This window comes from Centroberyx affinis, unplaced genomic scaffold (genome assembly GCF_046629955.1).
Source record: "Centroberyx affinis isolate AG114_WGS23_722 - 3 ecotype Tasmania unplaced genomic scaffold, CSIRO-AGI_Caff_v1 ptg004296l_1, whole genome shotgun sequence".
NCBI classification, from domain to species: domain Eukaryota; kingdom Metazoa; phylum Chordata; class Actinopteri; order Beryciformes; family Berycidae; genus Centroberyx; species Centroberyx affinis.
Genome location: NW_027282014.1, coordinates 29,317 through 55,000, shown reverse-complemented (window position 1 = coordinate 55,000; position 25,684 = coordinate 29,317). Strand labels below are relative to the sequence as shown.

Here is a 25,684-nt window from a genome sequence, read left to right as displayed (position 1 = left end):
AAATGTTGGTTATGTTATGTTTACTACCCAGTTGCTCCATTCTTATTAATATCCTTTTTTTCCTCTTCTGTATCTTTTCATTTGCTGCTATAACGACCCAATTTCCACAAATGTTCCTCCAATCCAATACAGACTTCTTTCAATAATCAGTCAAGTAAAGCAGGCTGAAGAAGGAACATTAAACTCATCACTTGGTAACGTGGGTTACATGTCAGAAGATACGGTGAACGGGAGGCGCTGGGGAGCCAGGTTACCTGAGCTGGCGGGCAGCGAGGGCGACCAGGGAGTCCCTTCAAACAGAGAGTAGAGGGACGGCTCCTGGTGCATCATGGGAGCGTCGGGCTTGGGGTTGGGCGGCAGGTTCTTGCCGTAGGCCTGACTGAAGATGCTGTTCTGGTAGTTCTCCTGAACACAGACAAAACAAAACACTGCCTCAGCGCTGGGGGGGGCTGGAGTCACAGGTTCGATCCCCACAGCAGACAAATCACACTGATCTTCTAATCTCCTTTTTTTAGTACGTTTATAAAAAAATAAAATAAAAAAAATCTCAGGATCCTTCTGGTCCAGATACAAAATCAAGATTACAGAATCCAGATCTGCAGGTTTGAAACACAGCTCCATCCTGCCATCTGTTGGACAAATAATATTATAACATGATGAATATTGAAAGAGGCAGAATCAACATTCAAACTTGATTAAAGGTGGGATCGGATTAACAAATCAAAATCTGAATCTCATTTAGCTGTTTTTTCAGTTTCAGTGTTTGATCCAGACCGGTCCGGACCGGACAGTCAGGTTGGGCAGAAATCTCAGCAGCTGAGTCACTGTATTGATCAACAACACTATCAACCCACAGGTATATTATGGTCTGTTTGTGCTATGGGCTGGGTATCATTAGGATTTTGTTCCGATTCTTTATCTATTCCCTTATCAGTTCCTACTGTATACATGTTCAGGGGCGACATGCAGGTTTAGTGTGAGTTCACTTTGTCTTATTACTCCAGACAGACTTTGCTGTGCAGAATTACTCCTCAGAACAGCTCAGGCTCATTTGGCATCACTTTAGGGAACAAAATACAAGAACAAGTGAGAACAAAGTAGCTGGAGGTCGACATGACAGAACAAAAACAACATTTTTGCCACCGACTGTCACTTTCCTGAGCCAGCATCAAATCCCGTCTTTGTTTGGGATCGACAACACGCTGAACCAGCTGTTCAACCTGCTTACTGATCCATGAGAGGAACTAGAGCTTCATGATTCTGCTTAAAATGAGAATCTCGATTTTCTTGCTTAGAATTGAGATCACGATTCTCTCTCACGCAAAACATTTTTTTATATACATTTTTTTCTGCACTCTTCTGCCTGATACAGACAGAAACAACAAAAAATATAATAATGACCGTAATGAGACTGTCACATCAACTGTGCAGGTCAAACACACAGTACCCTACACACACAATGTAATTATAGACTAAATTCCAATGAAATGAAATTAACGGAATAAACTTCAGCTGGTTTATCCCGCCATCCACATTCTGTGCACACTGCACAGTGCAACGTTAAGTACAGCCTGAGTTACACAAGTCTTTGGAAAATGACCTGCCTTCTGGAATCTTTTTTTCGGGTTGCGGATCAGTTCCGGGTCTTTGTTTTATGTGTATGAAAATGGGTCGGGTGGGTCCGGATGTGTCGGATCGGGTGGCCACGGGTTGACAAAAACCCACACATCACTAATGTAAACAACCTGATAACTCGTAATCTGCTGCCCTACAACGTTAACACAGGCAGCATCATTACCTCGTGGTATTTAAGTAACTTTAGTGGAATTAGTTTAATTGTGTGACAGTGCATTGAACTGAATTGAGCTCAACATGCGTACTGTCAGCCTGGCAAAGATATGCGCTTGTTTTTTAACAGACAAAATAGCCTAATTCAAATGCTTCATGGGTCCAACACTTATCATAAAAACAATCAACTTACATCTCTCTTCTTCTCTTGTTTAGAACACAACCTCTGAAGTGTTTTCCTGTGTGTGTCTACTCTCCTCTGTTCTGTCTCTCTCTGGATTTGTTTTCCTTCCTGCTGGTTTCTGCCGCTCTGCATGTTGCATTTCATCACGTGGTGAAACACAGTGTTGTGACTTGTTAGGAGCGCTTGTTTCGATGCAGCGGACGTCCCTAATGAACATGCGGCAGAATCGTTGTCATTAAGGAATGAGATCGCACAGAGGTATGAATCGAGATCGCGATTTTAATACGATTAATCGTGCGGCCCTAAGAGGAACCGTTCGCTTATCTACTACATTGGAACCGGCTCTCGACACCCAGCACGACTTCCTGCACCTCTCCACTGTGTGACACCTGGAGGCAGAACACTGACTAGAGTTGTTTCCGATACCGATACCAGTATGGGAAATGCCTCCGATACAGCCTAAAATGTTGGATCGGGTATCGGCGAGTCTATCCGATATCACGTAATTTATTAGCCCTGAAAAAACCAACTTTAAAGTAGTTGCACCCGGATAAAGTGGCCGTTTTCCCGGAAATCTATACTTATATACTAAATTTATACTGTTACTGTACTATTTAAAATTTGAAATGTCTGTTTTTAACTAAATTGTGGCTGCACTTTAACAGTTTTTTAAAGGAATTGTTATTTATTCCTAGATTTATTTATGTTCTTTTTCAGTTATGACTGACTGTCAAACTAGATAATAAAAGTTCTATGGCATTCATTCTCTGTATGTATTTGTTCATGTTTTACAAAGTGGTTTAACCTGAGCCAGGCCATACAACAATGATAGCAATCATATCACATCCATACAGGGTTAGTAGTATACAGCTGTTAAAAAATAATAATAATATACATATTTTTTTTTTTAACGCACTGGTATCGGATCGGTACTCTGTATCGGCCGATACACAAGTTCAGGTATCGGAATCGGTATCGGGAAGGAAAAAATGGTATCAGAACATCTCTAACACTGACCTGCATGGAGAAGCCAGATAAAGGCAGGAGGGAAGATGATTGGCTGATGACCTCCGGGCCGCTCTCCATCCTGGACTGGTTTGGCAGCTGCAGGAGGCGAAGGACAGGCGGCATGAGGAGAACCGACAGTTACAGTCAAGTCAAAACTGAACTGAGGAGAACGAGCACATTTTATTTAAAAAACTGACAAAATGAGGCGTGAAACATCTGAAGGAACATTATTTGAAAATGTTAGTTTTGTTGGGATGAAAATCAATTTGATTGATGTGATTTTACATACATACTGTAAGCCATATCGTGACATATAAATAAATAAAAAGTCATTATGATTATCATGACATTCATTTCAACTATCACCCAGCCCTATCCTATTTTGGGTTTTTGGTATATATTGGTTAAGAGTTGCTGTTCATTTCAGCTGAAACACAAGTCGAGGCAATATGACAAAATGATGGCTCAAATCCAACGTTATTATACTGTGTGTGTGTGTGTGTGTGTGTGTGTGTGTGTGTGTGTGTGTGTGTGTTGGGGGGGGTCCTACCACTATCCAGCAGCTAAACTTCTGTAAATCTTGGGTGTTTCTTAAGTCTTTCTACTCTACCAGGCACTTTAGCGATGGTTAGCGGACGAGAGTGGAGACAGGAGACTGGTGTGTGAGTGGCTGCTGAATCTCAAAATCTACCTTCCACTTTCACTGTCATTAGAACATGACTCCGAATGATGGCTGGAAACCTGCAGAGTCGACTAATTTACTGTCTTCCTGCCTGCTGACTGGACGTTCACCTGCACAGCGGCTGCTCTGACAGACACTTCAGTTTAGCAGCATTTGTTCATTTCCACTGATAGTGAAAAACTGTCCGCTCCTTAAACTTCTTTCTCTTTCTCTTTATCTGTTCTTTCACTGTGCAATCATGTCAAAGGCTATAATAATATTAAAGTGATTTCTACTGTATTCATTGATTTTGACATCTAGATAACTTCATAAATGGCGTCAGCTTGGGTTTGGTCAAAGGTGTAAAATATGTGTAACACACTTTTATAAAAGAGGTTTTAAGTCTTCTGTTCCTATCAGACTGGTTTGGACAAAAGACATTCAGCATGCGATTAAAGCCACAATCTGTTCAACAGCTAATCCAACTAACACAATGATAAAATAAAAGACTGAGCATGAAATGATCAGTCTTCTGACTTGGCGATGGATCGTACGTCCTTCAGCCATCAGCATCTCCATCTCCTTTATTCTGTTCTGCTTCCTGCTCTGTTTCCATGTCAACATTACACACTTTTTCCAGCCTGCTTTATCTTAACGGGATCTGAAGATTTTAGTCAGTTTTCAATATGAAGTGTACTGGGCAAAATGACTGTCAAGTAGAACACATCACTGTATAGCTGAACATGATACTACACTACAGCTAATATCACAAGACCTGAAAAGACAGCAGGTCTACGACTATATAAAATATGAACATTTTCTTAATTTTGTCCAGATTATGTGAATCATCAGACCTACAGAGCAGCAGATTGTGGCTTTAGGCCTGCGTGGTGTTGGGTGGAAGACAGTGCTACATACAAATATGTTTGGTCCAGGAGCAGAGCTAAGAGGGCCGGCCAAGGCCTGGTAGAAATCAGGAGGCTTGGTAAAGACCAGCTCCTCCTCCTCCTCAAAATCTGCTAGAGTTTTTAACAGGTCTGGAGGTAGAAGAGGCGAGCTCTTGTTGTCCTAGTGAGAGATGAAGCAAGAAGAAGAAGAAGAAGAAGAAGAAGAAGAAGAAGAAGAAGAAGGGAGGGGAAAAACAGAAGAGAGAAAAAGAAAGGCAAGGTGGTAAGAGAGGTGGAAAGAGGGAAAGTTAGGCTGAAAGCTACAGAGAAACCTACAAGGCTGAGTTCACTCTGACAGCCAGACAGAGGCAAAGTGCCTTACAGAACCAGGAGAGAACCAGGAGAGAACCAGGAGAACCTTGAGAACCAGGAGAACCTTACAGAACCAGTAGTGTGTACAGGTCTACTCCAATGGGAACTGAGCCTTGAACCGCAGCAGGGTTCAGTTCCAAATAGTTTTGTTACAGCTAAAAAAAAGTCTTTCTGTGTTTTGGAAGAAGAAAGCAGCACCTGCTGTCAGACTGTGGCTCAGTGAATTGAACAACACCCTCCACATCCACCTTGGACAAAAAAGGTTCTCTTGAAGGGAGGGACAAGCAAAAATTGGACATTACTAATTTGGCATCACTGAAGATCCCATAATTCCTGCAAACAGCGCCATCTAGGGGATTACACCTTCTATACAACAGTTAGCAGCAGGTGAACTGTCAGTTAAGATGAAAGAAAAACAGACAAAACGAGAAAGTTCACTAATTAGCTCCCTGGGTTCATCAGCACAGCTGATCTTGACCCAATCAGAAATAAACATCTGAATGAGTTACGGCATAAACTATCAGATAATAGATTTTTCTGTCTCTTGTGTTGTGTGGACTGATGCTGAGTTTGTTTCTCTGACTTCTTGTTGTGCTCTTTGACACTTGAGTTTCCAACCAGGACTGATCAGGAGATCTCATCACATCTCACTGTCCTAACAGTAGCAGACCCATGCAGTCTTCTTTTTGCCAATCAGCGATCTCACAGAATCTCTGACCTCGCGTCTCAGAACCAAACGCCCCCTGCTGGTACCTGAACCTCCTAATCCTGAAAAAAATCTGAGCTAGGAAGGAAAAAGCAAAGAGGAAAAAACTAAACAGAAAACGACAGCAAGAAAAAAAAAGTGTAGAAATAGAAAAGCCGACTCGACAGGACAACCCGTCTCTCCCTCACTGTTCCCTCCCTCCGTTCCAGCCGTCGGGGTCGGGGCTCCTTACCTCGAACGGCGGTCCGCGGGGCGGGGCACCGGCGTCCTGGTCGGGACAGAAGCCGCCCGGCGGGGGCCTCTTCCCCATCCGCTCCGCCATGACGGCCAGGCTGTCGCCCATCCGGTACGACGGCTCCCAGTAGAAATCCTGCATCTTGACGTCGGGGTATTTCATCTTCTTGTCCATGGACAGCTGCGGCTGGGCGGCCTGCAGCTGGTGCTCGTACAGCTTGAGCGGCTCCTGCGGCGGCAGGAAGTAGGCCGGCTGCTGCGGCTGCTTGACCGGCAGCTGCATGGGCGGCAGCTTCTGCATGGCGGCCTGCGCCTGGCTCCACATCTGAGCCGGCTGATCCTGGACCTGCATGTACTGCTGGGCAACAAACACGACACTCAGTACTCATTATACTCATTACTGCTACAGACTGAGTGTGTTCCAGGTTTTCATACTCTAGTTAACCTATATAACCTATAATATTAATTGTTTTCTATTTACATGTTTTTCATGTATTTTTACTTAATACTGTATGTTCTAGTATTGAAATTGTTCACTGCATTGCGTTTAATTCCCCATTTCCTCTATTCTTATTTTTAGCCCATTATTCTGTATCCTATTTAGCACTGTCACAACAGCCAGGGTATAATCACATTTTTAGATATTAAACTTAGTATTGGAATTGAAGTCACTGATCCTATTCTCTGCTGCTGCAATGATTCTCCACAGGGATAACTGAAATTTAATCTAATCTAAATTTCAAAAGTAATTACTTGACTCATTACTCCCTGGGAGTAGCAGTAATTCATTACACTGCTCATTATCCCGTCTTTCTGTTACAGCAGTAAACAGGCAGAGGGTGAAACCTCTCCAGTCATGTAAACGTGTCCCAGCTGAAGTCAGTGAGGCTGAAGCGGACCGACCTGCAGACCCGGGTGGTGCGGCGGACTCTTCCCCATCCCCACCTGCTGCACCGGCTTGGTGGGCGACTGCTGCTGCTGGCCGAGGGCCTGGACCTGCAGCTGCACCGACTGCTGCAAGGCCTGCTGGGAGGGCGGCTGGCCCTGGGGCTGCTGGCCCTGCGGCGGGCCCTGGGTCATGGGCCCCGGCCCCTGGCCCGAGGGCCCCGGTCCGGAGGGCCTCTGCTGGCTGTAGGGAATGTGGGACTGCTTGCCGGCCTGCACCTGGCCGCCGGCCTGGCCGTGGGCCGGCTGCAGGAACGGCCCCGGGACGGACACGCCCGGCGAGAAGGTGAAGCCCGGGTTGACCTGCAGCCCCGGGAACGCCACGGGGGGCGGGATGACGTAGGCCGGGGGGGGGAAACCTGCCGAGAACCAATCAGGAGGAGGATTAAAGGGGGAAACACACTCTTTAACAACAGAAAAGCTCTCTTCAATGTAACTGTGTCGACGCATGATTTGTCTCACAGGCAAAATTACTATACTATACTATATCAAACATCATAACCATTCATTCATTCAATCTTCAATGTGCAAATCCTCAGTGTGCAGATGAAGGCCTGACAGACTTCTGCAGTGAACTTTGCACTTTTTAGCACGATAAACTAAACAGAACGGCTCTTGTTTATCATGGAAACATTTTGCACAACATTCAGTTTAATAGCAGAGTCAGGGTGGTGCCATGTTTACACCGGTGCTGCTTCCCTCCCCAACACCAGTCACACCGGTTATACCGCCTTTCACCACTAGAGTGCGGGCTAAGTGCTATCAAAGTCATTATTTGGAAAAACAAAAGTGAAACTAAATTCTACAGTTTGCTGTATTTGTAAACAGTAACACTTTTTAATTAGAGATTTATACTGCTCAACACTCAGAGAGTTAACTTCACTACAGTGGTTGCTAATCTTCCTGGGTTCCACATAAAATTGAACATTCAGACATACAAACATGGACTGACACCCCGTCAGTCTAGAAAAAATTACATAATTAAAAGGTCAAGTAATCAAAATATCAGATAACTTAACCAAAGCATGTACAGAGTCATACATAACAGGTGGCATCATTCCTGCTGTGTGGCCTCTCTCATTAGTTTCTGTTTGAGTGATTTTTTGAATATGTATTTGCTTCTGATTTGTTTAATGTGTGGAGGTAATGAGTTCCACCTGAGTGCAGAGAAGAGACTGTTTACCATTGGATGCTACTGGACACATTACTGTCACCATAACAACCCTCTTCAATAATAGTTTAAAGTTTATTTATGATTTTCAATGCCCTGCTGTTCTCTGGCTGACATCATCAAACCACGCCATAATCTACCAGAACACACCACAGCTAATGGACACAAAACATAATGGGTGTATACCAGGCAGGTGTGTGTGTATTTTAGACTGTGTGTGTGTGTGTGTGTGTGTGTGTGTGTGTGTACCGGGCCGGCTGGGCAGGGGGGGGAAGGCTCCTGGGTGGTGGATGGGGATGAACTGGGAGGAGCAGGTGGTTTGAGTCTGGGTGACCGGCGTCTTCCTCGCCTCCGACACCGGAGTCTTCCTCAGCTCCACCTGAGCTTTCACCTGAACGACAAAACCGTCCAATCACATCGTCAGCTGTTTTACGCTGCCGCCTTGTCGAATAATAATAAATATTTTATGAAATGTTTAGGATGTTGCGCGCTCCGTCCGTGTTCCTCTACCTGTTTTCCGGCCTCGGCGGTTTTCTCGTGGCCGGCCTTCTTCAGCTCGCTCTTCCTCTTGCCGTCTCTCTTCAGCTCTCCCTTCCCAGCAGCCCCGTTGCCTTTGGCGAAGTCGCGGCGCTCCTTGCCTCCGTCCTTCTGGTGGTGGCTGCGTATCGGTTCGCGGCTCTGCTCCCGCGGTTTGATGTTCTCCTTGAAGGTGACGACGGGCCGCTCGCCGCCGTCCAGCCCGGCGCTCTGCGTCTTCCCCGCCGACAGAACCGACTTCAGGCCGCCGCCGCCGTCGTTGGCCGTCTGCTCGCCGTTGGACGACTCCTGCAGGACGGGCGCCTCCTTCTCCTGCGGCTCCTCGATGGCTCGCTCCGGGATGGAAGTGACGAAGGCGAGGAGGCCGTCCTCGCTCGCCTGACACTGGATCAGCCTGGAGAGAGAGAGAGAGGGAGAGAGAGAGAGAGAGAGAGAGAGAGAGAGAGAGAGAGAGAGAGAGAGAGAGAGAGAGAGAGAGAGAGAGAGAGGGAGAGAGAGAGAGAGAGAGAGAGAGAGAGGATAACGATGATCTATTGTTGATCGATATGTACTGTCAGGGTGTTGTGACCTCTGACCTCTGACCTCCTCACAACAGGCTGCTTATAATGTTGGTGATGTAGGAATTGAAGCTTCTTCTACTGTTGTCCTCAATAGCTGGGTTTCCATCCATGTATTTATTTGCAAATATGACACATCAAATTAGAAATATGCAATGAATTACGATGGAAACACATTGGTCGAATAAATCACGATGTAGCCTGAGTTCAGTTTCATTGCACAACAGTTCAAAAGTGGCGTTGGACTTTCTGAAATGTCTGTAAAATATCTAAAGTCTCTGTAAAGTCTCTGTAAAGAATTTGTCCACCACAAACTCAGAAATGTCCAACCTGCTAATGCTCCAGAGTCTTCTGATAAAAGCATGAAATATTGCAATATTGTCATTAAAGAACAATAACAACTTGAACAATATTAATCAAGTCTTAAAAGACAGTATTTATGCTGCAATTTGGTCACAGCCCTTTATTTATTTTTCTTTAATATTTATGTCTCTATAAAATAATACAATAACCTGCACTTTTCTATTCACGATCCAAATTCCTCAGAGGCTTTTTTGCAGCCAAATCTCAATCCCAACTTCAGTCCCGAGCATTTCCTGATCTTTTTCTGAGTTAGTTTATGGGTTATGGGTTCATTAAAATAAATACATCTTAGGAAACGGCAACTAGTGAGGCAACAACTACGGCATTTGTGAAGAAAGCAAACCATCTTAAAAAAGTAAACACACTCAATAAAACATCAAAGATGCAGTGAGAGGGAAGATGACCACTCACCCCGGCTGGTTGTCGGCCACCCACTTCCCCAGGCTGATGAGCCTCTGGTGGCGGGCGGGGACCGGCAGGCCGTCCCGGTCCACCAGGATGCCCTGGTGACCCTTGGTGAAGTCCAGAGACCTGAAACACCGACACAACTCAATATGCAGCTTTAGGGACGGGACGATATATCGGAAATCAATATATCGCAATACAAAAATGTGACAATATGTATCGTGGGTCAGGAACATGAATGGTGATATCAGCTCCATGTTATTCTGCTGTAGTAATCACTAATGAGACTCTTGACCATCACAGTTTCACAAGCTCTCCATCCAAATCATATTATTGTCACTTTGTAATGACATTTTTAAATTGTTGTTTACATTCTAGCAGCCAATGGCATCGCTAGAAAGATTTGAGTCTCAGAAATAAGCATAAGTCACGAAGACTTTGTTGTCACTGAACTTTTATTTATCACATCATATCGTGGATGTATTGAATCCTGAACCCCATATCAAGTATCGAATCATATCCTGAGATGAACAGATCCCATCACTAATCACTATATGACTGTTAGCTAAATAATAACCTGTATTTGTATAGCACCTTTCATACACAACATGCAGCTCAAAGTGCTTTACATCAATAAAAGACAGATAAAAAGATAAAATTCATATAAAAGAACAAGCGATATATTGTTATATCGCAAAATGTCAGATGACGGTGCAGTGATGTGGATCAGGATTCAACAACAGTTTTTTTTTTTACTTTTTGTGCAATTTCAAAACTTTAAGACCTGGAAGTGAAATGTTCCCGACTGCACAGGAACCTGAACGCAGCAGAGTGTGTGAGGCGTTTATAATAAGATCCAGTGCAACCTGTTAGAAAAGCATGCAGGTGTGTGTGTGTGTGTGTGTGTGTGTGTGTGTGTGTGTATACCTCAGAGCGGGCCGCAGGGCCAGGAAACCCTGCAGCTCAAACTCCTCCGGCAGGGGCGTCACTGGGGGAGAAAACAAACACACCCTCAGCAAAGCCTGTTTTAAAACCACACTGCTGCAATGGATTCACCTCAATTACACATCATTTTACACAGGCATTTATATACTGCCAGGTAAATAAAAAACTATACTGCCACCACTTTGTAAAGAGACAGGTAATGAGAAAACACTTATGAAGGAAGAATCTAATTTGGAGACATTTAAGATCAGATGCAGTGTGCACCGATAACATCAGTACAGTACAGTACCGATGTCCTCGTACTCCTCCTGATATCCTGATTTAACTGTACGTTAAGTCAGGGTATATGCAGGAATCCTGAAGTTAAATTCAGTACCTTTTAAGACCTTTTTAAAGACCATGTCAATATATTTTAAGACCTCAACGCTAGGGCTGTGCAAAAAAATCAATACAGCTGAGTATTGCAATATTTTTTTCCATGATCCTGTATCGATTTTCCAGCCTCTCATATCGATATATTAAAAAAAATTATTCATGTTTTAAATGGATTTAAAATGTCCTTAAATTTCCCTCAAATCCCTTTGAATTAAACAGTTTTGACTCAATTTGTCCGCTGAGTTATCAATATAATGTGATTTACATATTAGACTACCCAGGTGGTACACAGCAAGTTGGATTTTCAGCTCTATTTTAAAATTTTCAGTAAATTATGTATGAAGAGTGTGGAGTGTAGAGTATTGCAATGTATCGCAATATGTATCGTGATACAATCATATCGTGAGATCCTTGCCCCAGCCTTACTCAACACCACTTTGAGCTGTAACCGGTTACATCAGCGACACCTTTAACTTACATTTACTATACATTGATTTTGAGATTGCAAAACTAAACAGTCTTAGTTTGCGATAACTTCTATGGACCGCTGGATCAATACAACAGAATTCAGATCGGCCGCCCGGTGCACAAGAGAGCGTCTCTTAACTTCCGGGTTATGCATTACTGTTTCCGGTTGTAGTTTGTCGTAGTAGTTATGAGGAGCAAAATAAATAAATTCACGCAAACTTTCAGCACACAAACTCTTTGGACAAATAGGCTATTCACATTGAAAAAATAGCTACAAAATTTAATGCCTCATAAAATGGCGATTAAGACTTTTTAATACTTTTTAAGTGCCTTAATTTTCACTAAATTGATTTATTACCTTTTAATACTTTTTAAGACCCAAACCTGCCGCACTGTTCTCTGTCTGTTCAGCTGCTCTTTACTCTTAATCAGCTGTTTTTTGACTGAGGAGAGTAACAACAGTCAGTGTGTAATTTAGTCGAATGCATAAATAAACCCAACTGATGCATTAGTTCCTGTGATCGAGTTCTTGGGTCGGTACGCATATTATCGACCGATCCGCTAAATAAATAATACTTGATACTCCTATTGGTTGTGAAGAGTGTACGGGTGCAGATCTACATGAATCGATAGGCTAAAGTTAGCGGATGAAGCCGGTGTTCGTTACCTGAGGAACAGGACACATCGTCCTCTTTGGGCTGGAAACTGTTGAGGATGGAAACCAGCCAGGGCCAGACGCTGAGAGAGGGAGAGAGGGAGAGAGAGAGAGGGAAGAGAGGGGGAGAGAGGGGGGGAGAGAGAGGAGAGAGGAGGGAGAGCAGAGAGAGGGAGAGAGAGGGAGAGAGAGGGAGGAGAGGAGGGAGAGAGAGAAGGGGAGAGAGAGAGAGGGAGAGAGAGGAGAGAAGAGGGAGAGAGAGGGAGAGAGAGAGAGGGAAGAGAGGGGGAGAGAGGGGGGGAGAGAGAGGAGAGAGGAGGGAGAGCAGAGAGAGGGAGAGAGAGGGAGAGAGAGGGAGGAGAGGAGGGAGAGAGAGAAGGGGAGAGAGAGAGAGGGAGAGAGAGGAGAGAAGAGGGAGAGAGAGGGAGAGAGAGGAGGGAGAGAGGAGAGAGACGAGGGAGAGAGGGAGACAGAAGGGAGCGAGGAGAGAGGGGGAGAGAGGGAGAGAGGAGGGAGAGAGAGAGGAGGTAGAGAGAGAGAGAGAGAAGAGGGAGAGATTTAGTCATTTAGTCTATAAAATGTCAAAATATTTCCCAGAGCCCAAAGTGATTCTAAATGTCTTACTTAGTCTGACCAGCAGCCAAAAAACCCGAAGTATCCATTTCATAATGATGTGAAACTGAGAAAAGCAGCAAATCTTAACGTTTATGAAGCTGTAAGCAGCAAATGTTTGGTATTTTTCTGGATAAATGACAAGCGATTAATCGGTTATCATTTCAGCACTAGCTGGAGACAGTCAGTGTTGTAGTGATTCCTGCTGGTGCCTACAGAGGTCAGAGGTCAGAGGTCAGACTTACTGCTGCCTCTGGTCCACGGCGGTCTCCTGGAAGACGCTCGGCCTCAGTCTGAGCCAGTCCAGAGAAACCTTGATGGCCGGCAGAGGACATTCTCCCATGATGCCCTCTCCTCGGGTCTTGTTGAGCAGAGCGCGGCTGCACATCACGCCCAGGAAGGACACTGAGGGGCAGGAGGAGATCCACATGACACACAGGCTGATCCAGATCTCAACCTACAACTGCTAAACTCCATCCTTTCATCCCTGTCTATCCAACCATGCATTTATCTATCTGCTGAGCCATCCATCTAGAAAACAAACACAATCTAACTCTTCCACACCTCTAATATCCAGACTCATCTGACAGCAAAGTGAACATAAATCATAAACTGCACTGAATAATCAGATGATTCTGCATTTAAAAACATTTAAAAACTTCAGGCTTGTTTTCAGTTGAACTACAGCCTGTTTTCTGTATTTATTATTGTTTTCATTATTCTGTGCATTTGTCCTTTTGGATTTTCTTCTTCTTTCTTGGTCACATTTTTATTTGTCATCTTGAAAAAACACGCTGTAAATCTGTTTTAATAAGCGTTCTATAATAGTAAATGTAATTTATAGTTGCATTCACTGTAAGTCGATCTGCAAAGAGGGTTAAATAAATTAATAAAATCCAAATGGAAAAATGTTAGTTAGTATTATTATTATTAGTGCTATTAATAATAGTAGTTGTAGAAATAGGAGTAATATTAGTAGCAGTACTAGAATTAACAGTAGTAGCAGTAGCAGTAGCAGTAGTAATATCAGCAGGATTAGTGGTATTAGTAGTATTAGCAGTAGTTACAGTATGAGTAGTATCAGCAGTATGAAGGCCTGGTCTTACTAAAGAGGCCCATTAGTAGTATTAGCAGTAACAGTATTAACAGTATTAGCAGTATTATTAGTATTAGCAGTAGTAATAGTATTAGTAGTAGTTTTAGTATTAGTAGTAGTAGAATTAGCAGTATTAGTAGTAGTATTAGCAGTATTGTCTTACTGAAGAGGCCCAGCAGTATTAGCAGTAGTAGTATTGGTAGTAGTATTAGCAGTATTGTCTTACTGAAGAGGCCCAGCAGTATTAGCAGTAGTAGTATTGGTAGTAGTATTAGCAGTATTGTCTTACTGAAGAGGCCCAGCAGTATTAGCAGTAGAAGTATTATTAGTAGTATTAACAGTATTGTCTTACTGAAGAGGCCCAGCAGTATTAGCAGTAGTAGTATTATTAGTAGTATTAGCAGTATTGTCTTACTGAAGAGGCCCAGCAGTATTAGCAGTAGTAGTATTGGTAGTAGTATTAGCAGTATTGTCTTACTGAACAGGCCCAGCAGTATTAGCAGTAGTAGTATTGGTAGTAGTATTAGCAGTATTGTCTTACTGAAGAGGCCCAGCAGTATTAGCAGTAGTAGTATTGGTAGTAGTATTAGCAGTAGTAGTATTGGTAGTAGTATTAGCAGTATTGTCTTACTGAAGAGGCCCAGCAGTTGGAACCAGCTGATCTGCTGCTCGGTGCTGAAGCTCTGCTCGCTGCTGTCAGCTGTCAGATCTCTGAGGTGATGAAGCTCAAACAGGTTGATGACTGTGATGTGGACCAGCTGCTGGGAGCTGAAGGCCTTCTGCAGGATCAGCCTCTGCTCACACACAGACACACACACACACAGACACACACACACACACACACACGAGTCAAAACCATGCACAGGTAATAGTCATAGTTGTATCTAACCTGTATTATACCAGGTTAGTCCCACTGAGATTAAGGCTGCGTTCACAGCCATCATGTGCAGATCAGTTTATTTTCCTCCTTTAGTTGGTTGGTTTGTTCAGTCCTCCAACAGGAGAACTGCAGTGCGGCTCGTTAATCCAACCAACTACAGGAAACCACCTCAAAACGGTTCCTCATGCTTGGAACGCCTAGCAGAACAAAATGAAGTCTGGACTGATGCTCATATTCAGCTATTTCTTCATGTGTTCTGAACTGGTATGAACACCACAGAAGAAGAGACAGACACGTCCATCATGTTAGATAAAGCTATTTTAACATCTTATTTTCAACATCAAAAAGCTGTGGAGAACAGTTTGTAAAAAGTTAAGTAAATCAAAACACCTCTGGAAAAACTATTCTGTAGAGAAAAAAGTTTGTCTGGTAAACTTTTGTCCAATTTTGGTTGGACCATCATCTGAAGGAGGATCGAGCTGTGTGGTTTAATAGAGAGAGTGTCTGGTGAAAGTTGGGATTTAGCAGCTACTGCGGCCTGCAGACAGGCTCTGGTCAGTCCTGACTGCTCCTAGATCTGCTCCAACACTATCCTGATCTTCAGACTGAACGTCCATCTGGTTCCCACTCCATTATTCAGAGATTTCCTCCTCATTAGTCATTTTCTGTGGGGGGGGGGGGGGGGGGGGGTTGATTTTCCCCAAACCAATCACTAGTGACTGAGGTAGCTGAACCAATCACGACTGACGTATCCGGCCGCTGTGATGTCACTTCAGTCACATGATGCTGCAGCCAGTCAGCCTCTACATGATTAGCAGACATTTACCAGCTGACCAAGAATGTCGTCCATTTGGACAAAAATATCGTCTTTGCAAAGACAATCTGTTGGTTGAGGAGGAGATTTCAACAAATCTATTCTGCTCAAACACCAATGAAAAACTGTTGTAGAAACGGTTCAAACTTTAGTCCCGCCCACAAAGACCCCGATTGGCTCGACAGTTTCTCCTGAATCGCTCAACAAAATCTGAAAAGTGGGCGGGACGAGATTCAGGAGTCTGGAAGCAGGCTGGAACCTGATCAACTGAACCCAGGCTGCTGCTGCTGTGCAGACCTGGTCCGGGTCAGTCTGTCTTACCTGGAACTGCTCCTCCAGCTTCTCCCTCAGGCTGTTCAGCTTGTCCAGGCTCTTGCTCAGGTAGACGTGGCCGTGAAACTTGATGAAGGCCTTGATGAAATCCGACACGCTCCACTTGGTTTTCACCTCGTCTCGGCTGGGAACGGGGGGGGGGGGGGGGTTACAGGCAGAGGAAAGGGGACAAAAATAATCACTTGGCTCTAGAATCAGAATAACAGATGGTGGGTGATTCCTGGGTTAAACAATCAAAAACAGTATCAAAGTCGCAATATTGATTATGGAAACGCACAAATCTCAAGAGCTCTCAGGGGTTTCAGACAGATATTTTTTTTTTTTTTTTTACTTTTCACTTTTCTTGTTAATCATACCCGTTTTGTAAGTTCTTCTGTCAAGCAATTTGTAACTCTGTTTCCAAAATCACGGGTTGCAACAACTACTTTATTTATAGATAATTTTTTCGATAAATCAATTAATCATTTAGTCAAAATTAATGACAAATGGCCATCACAGTTCCCAGAGGCCAAAGTGATTCTTCACATTTCTTCCTCAGTCTGACCAGCAGCCAGAAAACACAAAGGATTCGTTGCTTTAATAAAGAGATGAAACAGAGAAAAGCAGCAGATCTTAGCTTTTGTGAAGCTGGAACCAGCAAATGTTTGGTATTTTTACTTGATAAATGACTAAAACGATTATCAAAATGTTTCAGCAGTAATTATTATTATTATATAATTATTTTCGTGTGGAAAAACTGGTAATTAGCCACATTAGTGAGTAAGACCAACACCTAAAATAATTTCTTTCATGCACTACCTGTTTCTCTGCATTGACTGGCTGTAGCCAATAAGTAAGCTGACCCCAGTGTGACAGTACAAAATAACTGTATTTATTCAGTTTATCATATTGTTGTTGCACATGCAGCCTCACCTCTCCAGAGCCTTGGACAGGGCCTTCTGCAGGTTGGTGGAGGCTGCTGGGAAGGGGAACTTGACTGCGATGCTGCGGCAGTAGTAGAAGATGGTGGTGAGGTGGTCTCCTTTGGACGAGGCCAGGATGGCCAGCTGGTTGTACGGCTGACCTGCAGAGACAGAGGGTTACATTAGTACAGCCACAGAACCAGCCACATGCTGGGCGAGCTTGACGACTCCAACAGACAGTTTAGTAGAGAACCGAATCATCTAGAAATCTAACTGGCTGGTAAAACAGTGAAAGTGTCTGGTGAGTCAGTCTGCTCTACAGGTAACAAACTGTCACTTGGAGTTCTGTTCTATTCTAAACACTACCGGGCTGGTAAAATAATCAAAGTGTTATTAAAAAGTCAGAAAGGCATCCTGTACAAACCAAGGACTAAGTCTCACCAATGATAGACTCCATTCTTATAAAACATGGCGATCATAAAATCCCATAATGCATAACAAATATAATTTAGTGGAACCGGCCACCATGACACAGAACATGAAAAAATACACAATATAGTTAACAAAAGCATAAAAATCAGTTAACTCAGTCATCGGTCCCGACACCTGACAAGCCGTTCTGTCACTGAGGACTCGAACCTGACTCCAACAGTGAGTTCCTTTAAGTTCACTGGTAAATACTATACTGGTAAATAATCCCTACATATTGAGAAATTAGGAAATAAGAGCATATCCGATCAAATTCACCCCGTATCATGTGTCGAGGCAGAAGCTGTGTGATGAACACACCAGCACCAGCAGACACATGGAGGATAATGACTGTTAGTCCACTCTGCAGCTAGCCAACCATCACCTGGAGTCCGCTCTAATATAAACACCTAGCTGGCTGCTGAAACAGTAGTAGTGGAGCCGGGCGTCAGACTCACCGTTGGACGGCACCAGCTGAGCTGCGTGTCGGTAGTAAGACTCCGCCTGGCTGGTCTGGTTGCGGTAACGCGCTGCAGGAAAGAAACACAGTAAAGATAAAAGACCAAGAGACTGAACTGGTGATGTATTCAGCTGGTGAACATGTATTAGTAGTAGCAGTATCTTACTTTTCAAAACAGTTACCAAGGCTTTACAGACCATAAAACAATACGTTTTATGTACTGTATAAAATGTCTGGTTGGTCCAATATGTTTCCCCTTTATATTTCTTGTTGTGACCGTGACAACAAAGTCTGACTGTGCAGAATTCTGTTTTTTTCTGAGACTCAAATCTTTCCAGTGATGCCATTGGCTGCTAGAATGTAAACAACAATTTAAAAATGTCATTACAAAGTGACAATAATATAATTTGGATGGAGAGCTTGTGAAACTGTGATGGTCAAGAGTCTCATTAGTGATTACTACAGCAGAATAACATGGAGCTGATATCACCATTCATGTTCCTGACACAACATACGGACTGACACATTTTTGTACTGAGATATATTGAATTTCGATATATTGATCCATCCCTACCAGTGACGCTGCGTTACTGCGTTTCTTAAACCTGAACCCCTTTCAAATTTTCAAAGTTTTTGTTTTTCCAAATCCCTGTCTGTGTTTCTCCTCATCTGTATCTTCAGGACATGCAGCAGGTTTTCGACGGCTGTTTGCTAAAAAAAAAAAACACGAAACAAAAGCTGGAGGCTGAGGGAGAGACGCAGACTTTCAGCAGCTGGAAGTTTTCCAATTACTTTGAATTGATCGTGGATCAAAGAACATTCTGGTCCGTTGTGAACTTTGTGTGGCAGCAAAACGCTTTTTCCACTGTGAAAAAACACAACATCCAGTTCATCAAAGCATCTGATACCCAACACAGTGATGAGAAACTCAGGGGAAAACAAAGAGCCGCTGCTGCCAACGAAACGCAGAGTAACGGATCGAGGAATGACACCAATTACTGCTGCTGAGGAATTAGTGAAGTAATGTGATTGCTGCCTTTCTCCTAGGTGGTGAGTAGGGCTGTCCCGAATACCATTTTCGCATTTTAACATATTCGAAGCTTCGGCCACGGGGGGGGGGGGGGGGGGTAACAGTTCACCCGACAAAGTTCACACATAGTCACAGTTCCTCCTCACAAAAACACAGCGCTGAAAACATACTTAACAAACATATAACTTCAATTAATAGCCCGAGAGAGAGAGAGAGAGAGAGAGAGAGAGAGAGAGAGAGAGAGAGAGAGAGAGAGAGAGAGAGAGAGAGAGAGAGAGAGAGATGGTCGAGCGAGCTAGAGAGAGAGAGAGAGAGAGATGGTCAAGCGAGCTAGAGAGAGAGAGAGAGATGGTCAAGTGAGCTAGAAAGTGAATGAAGAGAGGGAGCGGTAGTAGCGAGAAAGCCGGTGAATCAGAGAAATAAAACGGTGTTTCTGATCGTTTCACAGCGGTTACGTTCTAAAGCGCAGAGAGAGAAAGAGAGAGAGAGAGAGAGGGAGAGAGAGAGAGAGAGAGAGAGAGAGAGCCCCGTATCAAAATACCGGTAGCCTACCTTAGAAAAAAGATTTTTAAAAAAAGATCAACGGAGAAATGTCTTGCTGCTGCTTCTCCTGAGTTTTGTTCAGCAAATTTGAAACTGACTGCTTGAATTTCAGGTCGTACTTTTTTCTCTGTGTCACCATGGCGATCAGCAAATGTGACTGACATTTGAATGCAAGTAAAAAAAAAAAAGAAACTGCTTCGCAGCATCAATGGCAACCGGCTTACGGATTACATATAAAATTACATTTAAAAAAACGAATATCCGAAGCCCAAAATTGAAAACCGAATACCTACCCAACGAACGAATATCCGAATAGTCGAATATTCGGGTCCAGCCCTAGTGGTGAGGGGGTCAGAGCGGGTCAGTTTAACCCTCCTTTCTGCTTTTCTTACTGACACAGTATCTTTACACAGAAATCGACCCGTCGGCTCGACCTCTGACCCGGGGTAAACGCTCTCACCTATGTCTCCCAGGTGGACGAGGCAGTGCTGGCAGATGTAGGAGCAGGAGCTGGGCTGCGGAGTGACGATGGCGCTGGTGCTGCTCTGTTTATTGCTGATGATGCCGAGCTGAGACGACTTGACCCGGCACGGCAGGTCCACGTTGAACACCGTGCACAGCTCCTGCAGTAACTGGAGGGGGGGGGGGGGGGCATGGTTAATGTGTCTGTTTACATGATCAATAAGCACACGCTTGTTTGTTGTTTGATGTAGATCGGACGAACGGTTCTCGAGATACGCGACGGACACACACACAGACAGAGATTGCTTGCTTTACAGTATGATACCTTGGTGTAAAATTCTGATCATATCGCACACTCGTGGGTTTCGTCGGCTCCACCCGACTCGTACCTGTGTGTAGAATCCACTAGCTGCCTCGAGGAAGAGCGACAGGTTGGCCTGCACCTCGCTGCGGTTGGGGTTGGCTCGGTTCTTGGCTTGGCTCTGCAGTGTGGTGATCTGGTTCTTAAACGCATGGTTCCACCTGCAGGAAGACAGACAGGCCACAAAGTCACATGACTCCATCGACATGTGAGACGGCTGCAGCGCCGCCTGGTGGTCAGGGAGGCCGACTGCAGGCCTGTGCCCATATGAATGCTGATAACTGATAGTACAATTATCTTGGCCAAAATTGCCTCATGCAATCGATAATTATTAATAAGATGAAAACCGTAAAAACAGTACTGTAATATACTTCAGTTACATCAATAACAAGATATTTCTCTTTTTTAAACACGTATTAATGTCAGACTGTATAACATATGTAAAATATTTATGTAAAATATTTGACTTTTTTCTTAAAAAACGAAATTATAAAATGCTGGTTTAGCTTATAAAAAATATAAGATCAGTTTTAAGTCAAATGAGTCTCAAAAAACTGAGAAAAAGCGACCAGCCAGCATCCAGCCAGCAACACGAGTACAACACTGTCAAGAAGTCGCTGGTCATCACCGTAATAAACATTTAGGGGCGGTGTCATAACAGCTATTGTTTTTTACCTCAGTGTATAGTAACACAGGTCACTGTCCCATCCCTAGCTGACTCATAACCCAGAATATATTATTTGAAAAATGAGTCCTATATTATTCAATATCAAATATCGCAATATTTCATGAATATTGTGATATTGTCCGCGGTATCGAATACCTTAATACCTTGTCTGCACTTCGTCTTCACATATCTGGATGATGTGTATAGTTTGCTGTGTATTGTATGTCCTAGACTGTCCCTCTGCACTGTATATGAAGCTTTGTTATCCTGTACCATGTGTGTCGGTATGTACTGCACCGCTACATTAGTTATTAATATTTCTCAGCTCCAACGTCACCAAGACATATTCCGGCAGTTTTTGGACTTGGTGACTGAAGAGACTTTGACTGTGATTGGCCGGTGCGATGTGCGTCACGTGAAGCGGGAGGCGGGGCTTACAGGTCCTGCTCCACCTTCTTGTCCAGAGCGTACTCCAGGTCGGTCACCAGCATCTTCTGGTACAGGTCCTGCAGGGCCTGCCGGGACGTCCACACCTCTGCCGCCCCCAGCTTCGAATCTGACGGACAAAGTGGAAAGAGATGAACATTCGCCAGGGTCGAGGTTTGTAAAAAAACAGACCTGAATCAGCTGGGGGATGTGTGTGCTGTAAAGCAGGATGGGAATTTACCACCAGCTCTTAAATGTCTGCATGAGTCTGGTAAGTTAGTCTACTCCACCAGCCACTTTGGAAGGTAACCAACCATCATTTAGAGGTGTGGTTCTATTCTAAATACATGTGTTGGATGGTGAAATAGTTCAAGTGACTGGTGAATTTTGGGATGTGCCAGTCACTGTGCTACGTGGGCAAAAACGTTAAGCTCCTGCTCGGAGGTCAAAGCTTGAAAAGCACTAGTGTGTAGCAGAAGATGCCCAGTCATGTGGAGTCAGAGTGTATGCAGTATATTCATATAATATGGATACCTATACTGATCAATGCTGAGACAGTTTTAAACACAAGTCACACTTAATCCTAGCCTCAAATTAACAGAGGCTGGAAAACATTAGAATTATAAGAAATTTTTCATTGAACACCAGGCCAGGCAAATCCCAGATGAGGAGGTTACAAAAAAACTAAACAAAAGGTCAAATTTGCCTGCATATGAATAATATAGATCCCGTACACAGCCTACATTGCTGACAGGTCTCCCAGGGTGCAGATATGGGACTCTGTGGAAGTGCATTATGGAAATTGTTGAAGGTGATATGCAAACCAAACCATACCTGTCATGTCAGCCTTCAGGGCCTCTGCCTGTCTGCTCGGATGTAAACAGAGGAGAGGCAGAGATTAGATGGAGCCTCACAGACAGACACTCCACACCATGCTGCATGACAAACAGCAGGTTGAACAGCTAGGTAATAACGGCAGTTTTAGTTAACACTTGACTTGTTAGCGTTCATTACATAATGTTACACTTCCTGTTTATTGAGAATAGATGGCTAACTAACGTGGTACCTATGCTTACAGACCAGCTAGCTTCCACTTGCAAGTGCGACTGGTCAATGTTGCTACCACGTCTCTACCGGCTGTGGCTCCATTCTAACGTTAAATAGCTAATATCAGATGTCATCAGGGCAGAGTGGTGGTGTGGTGTCGGGGTCAGACAAACCCCTGGATCCAAAATGCAATGGAGAATCTACAGATAACAAAACCTGGCGTTACTGAATCGGCCAGCGAATGAAACATCTAACGTTAACGTTAACCGCCCACCACACATTACCTTTACCTTTTGGCTGGACTTTAACACAGTCAGCCTTCAGACATACAGTCAGGTCAATAGTAAGCGCCGCTCACGAGAGAAAAGGCTGGCGTTAGTATACTCGAAACACATTCACTATTTAACATACTCAGCTTAACGCTAACCTGACATACGCAGAACGAGGCTAACGTTAGCAAGCTAAAGCTAGCTAGCAACAACACACTGACTATCGCATCCCTGTATGGCGGGTAAACACACATTTATCCATGTTTCACGACCACAGCCCATCAACATTCACTTTATCTACAACCAAACCAGGTCAGATTAAACATTACACACATTTGACCAAGAGTGTGTACGCCAGGCGGCAGCATCGATTGTTTGTTGTTATGAGATGCTAGCTAGCGCCAACATTCAGGGGGCTGGTCCCCAAGCTAGCAAGCTAGCTAGCTAACGTTAGCAACCAAACGAAACAATTAATCTGCTCGCTTCAAATATCAATCGATCGTACGAGGTGAACCGCTGAAAACGCGAACAAATGATTTCGCTTTCGATTTACCGTAAATATTGGGCGCAGAGGTTCATCCTGCCCGATCGCCGGTCTTTCAGACAACGACTGGTCCAGAAGCTAACGCTACTCCCGGCGCCATATTGTTCCTGTCTGACCCAGAGCGGGCCGGAGGGAGGAACCTGCTTTACCTTCATGAGAGCAGCTTTACCTCAAGGTTATCAAACCGACAAATCACCCTAAATGTTTCTCATCATTCTGTCCTGCTCTGTTCTGTCCTGATCTTATAATTTGACATGGCAGTGGTTCCCAAACTGGGGTCTGGGGAACTCCAGAGGTCCTAGACAGGGTCCCAGGGGGTCACCAGCAACATAAGGGATATACAGTACAGTATAAAATATTAATTTCAATATATAAGTTAATACACTATGAATTATCCAATTTACAGAAAGTATAAGAACTAGGTTCGATCATCGGTTTCACACTCTCTTCTATTTTCTCTATAACTATAAAATCCAATAGCTACCTACTACATCAACACAATAACAAAATCTTATCAAATGGGGTCTGTGGTCTAATGTGTATCTATTTGGGGGTTCTTGTTATGACATTTGATAACCCATGTTCTAAAGCAGTAGTTCCCAAACTGTGGTCTGGGGAACCTCAGGGGTCCCAGAGGGTCAACAGCAAAATGACCCCAGGTTTCCCTCTCTCTATCTCTACAATATAAGATAATATAGATGAGATGAGATGAGATGAGATGAGATAAGATAAGGTAAAATGAGATTAATTGAGATGAGAAGAAATTGTAATTAGGCATTTCAACAGCAATAGCCTACAGCAAAGAGAGATACTAAATAAATAAATAAATAAATAACCTTCTTGCAGTTGGGGTACTTAAACATAACACAATTAGTAATAACAACACTATAACTTGTTAGGTGCAAATAGGTTAAAAAAATAAACGACAGCATTAGTAGAACATAATGAGACAATGAAAAAAATGAATGAAAAATATGTACAGATATATGAAATAGGCAAAATAGTTCTCAATAAAATCTGTTTAACAGTATCTGACATGCAAGGTTTGGGAAGCCTTGTTCTGAGTTTAGTTTAGTTTAGTTTAGTTTAGTTTAGTTTAGTTTAGTTTAATTTAATTTAGTTAAGTTTAGTTTAGTTTAGTTTAGTTTAGTTTAGTTTAGTTTAGTTTAATTTAATTTAGTTTAGTTTAGTTTAGTTTAGTTTAGTTTAGTTTAGTTTAGACAGGAAAGTCAAACTGTGGTTCAGCACTAGTGCAGGCAGCTTGTGATGTGATGATAAAAGTAGTAATAACAATAAATAATAAAAAAAAAATAAAAGTCACATCTCTTTTCCAAGCACTTCACTCACACACTTGACCTCCTACTATTGGTTGCTTGGCAGTCTAGTATGCAGTCATAGCAAAGTCTCTATAGATAGGAGTGTCAGCTGAATGCCTAAAATGCAACGTAAAATAAATGTAAAAATGTGCTGAATTAAGCTTCAGAAAACACAGGGAGCCTTCATGAAGAGTCTTTCACATATCATTTATATATAATAAGAAACAGAAGAAGAAGAATATAATTTCCTGTGAACCAGGCTCACAGCTCACAGTGGATCAGAGTCTGACCACACAGTTCACCTGTCATTCTGTTATTACTGTTTGAAATCAGAATCAACCTTTAAATGTCCATTTAACTCTAATTTCTTTAGACTGGCTTCAAGAACTGATTTATCTTTTATTATTTTATTATTTTTTATTCGTTGCAATCCATTTGATTTATTCTGGTCTCTCGTTTTATTTTTTTAATTCCATATGTTCTGCTGTTTGTTTTTGTTATTATGTGAAGCACTTTGTGAACTCTGTAGAAAAGTGTTATATAAATAAAGAATATTAGTAGTAGTAATATTAGTAGTAATAGTAGTAGTAGAAGTAGCAGTAGTAGTAGTAGTAGTAGTAGTAGTAGCAGTAGTAGTAGCAGTAGTAGTAGTAGTAATAGGAGTAGTAATAGTAGCAGTAGTCGTAGCAGTAGTAGCAATAGTAGTAGCTGGTGGAAGCAGTATTTTTGTATTTCAAACTACTCAGATTGCAGTACTTTGTAGAATAGATCAGATTTCTAGTAAAAGAAATCCTATTTCATTTAATAGAACTCTGATCTATTCTATTCTAACTTTCAGATTCAGAATGTGTCACTTTATTTTCACTAGAACACACTGATGATCCTGTTGAGACCAGAAACAAGAAGAAAAAAAAAACAGGCATCCAGTCAGAACTTTAAAAGTGAAGCTTTTGACAGATCTGTTCAGTTTTGTTTTTGAACCACCAGGTACCTGTATGGTGTTGTTATGGTTGTTGCATTTTTTGGGTTTGGTTTTATTTGTTGTTCACTTTTGGTTATTTTGTTGTTTGTTTTTCAGTACATCTTGTTTAAGTTTTGTTTTTGACATGTCATTGTGGTTTGGGTTTGGTTGGTTTAGGATGGGCTTTTCATGTTTGTCATGTTGTTGTTGTTTTTTATTTATCACTCACCTT

At 43.0% G+C, this 25,684-nt stretch overlaps 1 protein-coding gene across 1 annotated transcript in view; it reads right to left on the bottom strand.

Moving 5' to 3' along the window:
- Positions 1-23,281, bottom strand: part of smg7 (SMG7 nonsense mediated mRNA decay factor) — a 27,978-nt gene extending 4,697 nt beyond the window's left edge. Inside the window, exons 1-19 of the mRNA XM_071543351.1 lie at positions 23,185-23,281; positions 22,150-22,181; positions 21,328-21,445; positions 20,251-20,383; positions 19,860-20,031; positions 17,825-17,896; positions 16,909-17,059; positions 15,985-16,120; positions 14,601-14,763; positions 13,119-13,278; positions 12,274-12,344; positions 10,746-10,806; positions 9,825-9,944; positions 8,601-8,887; positions 8,206-8,349; positions 6,744-7,144; positions 5,839-6,198; positions 2,990-3,076; positions 255-405 (exon numbers count right to left, since the gene is read on the bottom strand). Coding sequence (XP_071399452.1) covers positions 255-405; positions 2,990-3,076; positions 5,839-6,198; positions 6,744-7,144; positions 8,206-8,349; positions 8,601-8,887; positions 9,825-9,944; positions 10,746-10,806; positions 12,274-12,344; positions 13,119-13,278; positions 14,601-14,763; positions 15,985-16,120; positions 16,909-17,059; positions 17,825-17,896; positions 19,860-20,031; positions 20,251-20,383; positions 21,328-21,445; positions 22,150-22,181; positions 23,185-23,210 — 2,845 coding nt within the window. The 5' untranslated portion in view covers positions 23,211-23,281. The remainder of the gene's footprint in view (positions 1-254; positions 406-2,989; positions 3,077-5,838; positions 6,199-6,743; positions 7,145-8,205; positions 8,350-8,600; positions 8,888-9,824; positions 9,945-10,745; positions 10,807-12,273; positions 12,345-13,118; positions 13,279-14,600; positions 14,764-15,984; positions 16,121-16,908; positions 17,060-17,824; positions 17,897-19,859; positions 20,032-20,250; positions 20,384-21,327; positions 21,446-22,149; positions 22,182-23,184) is intronic.
- Between the last annotated feature and the right edge of the window lie 2,403 nt (positions 23,282-25,684).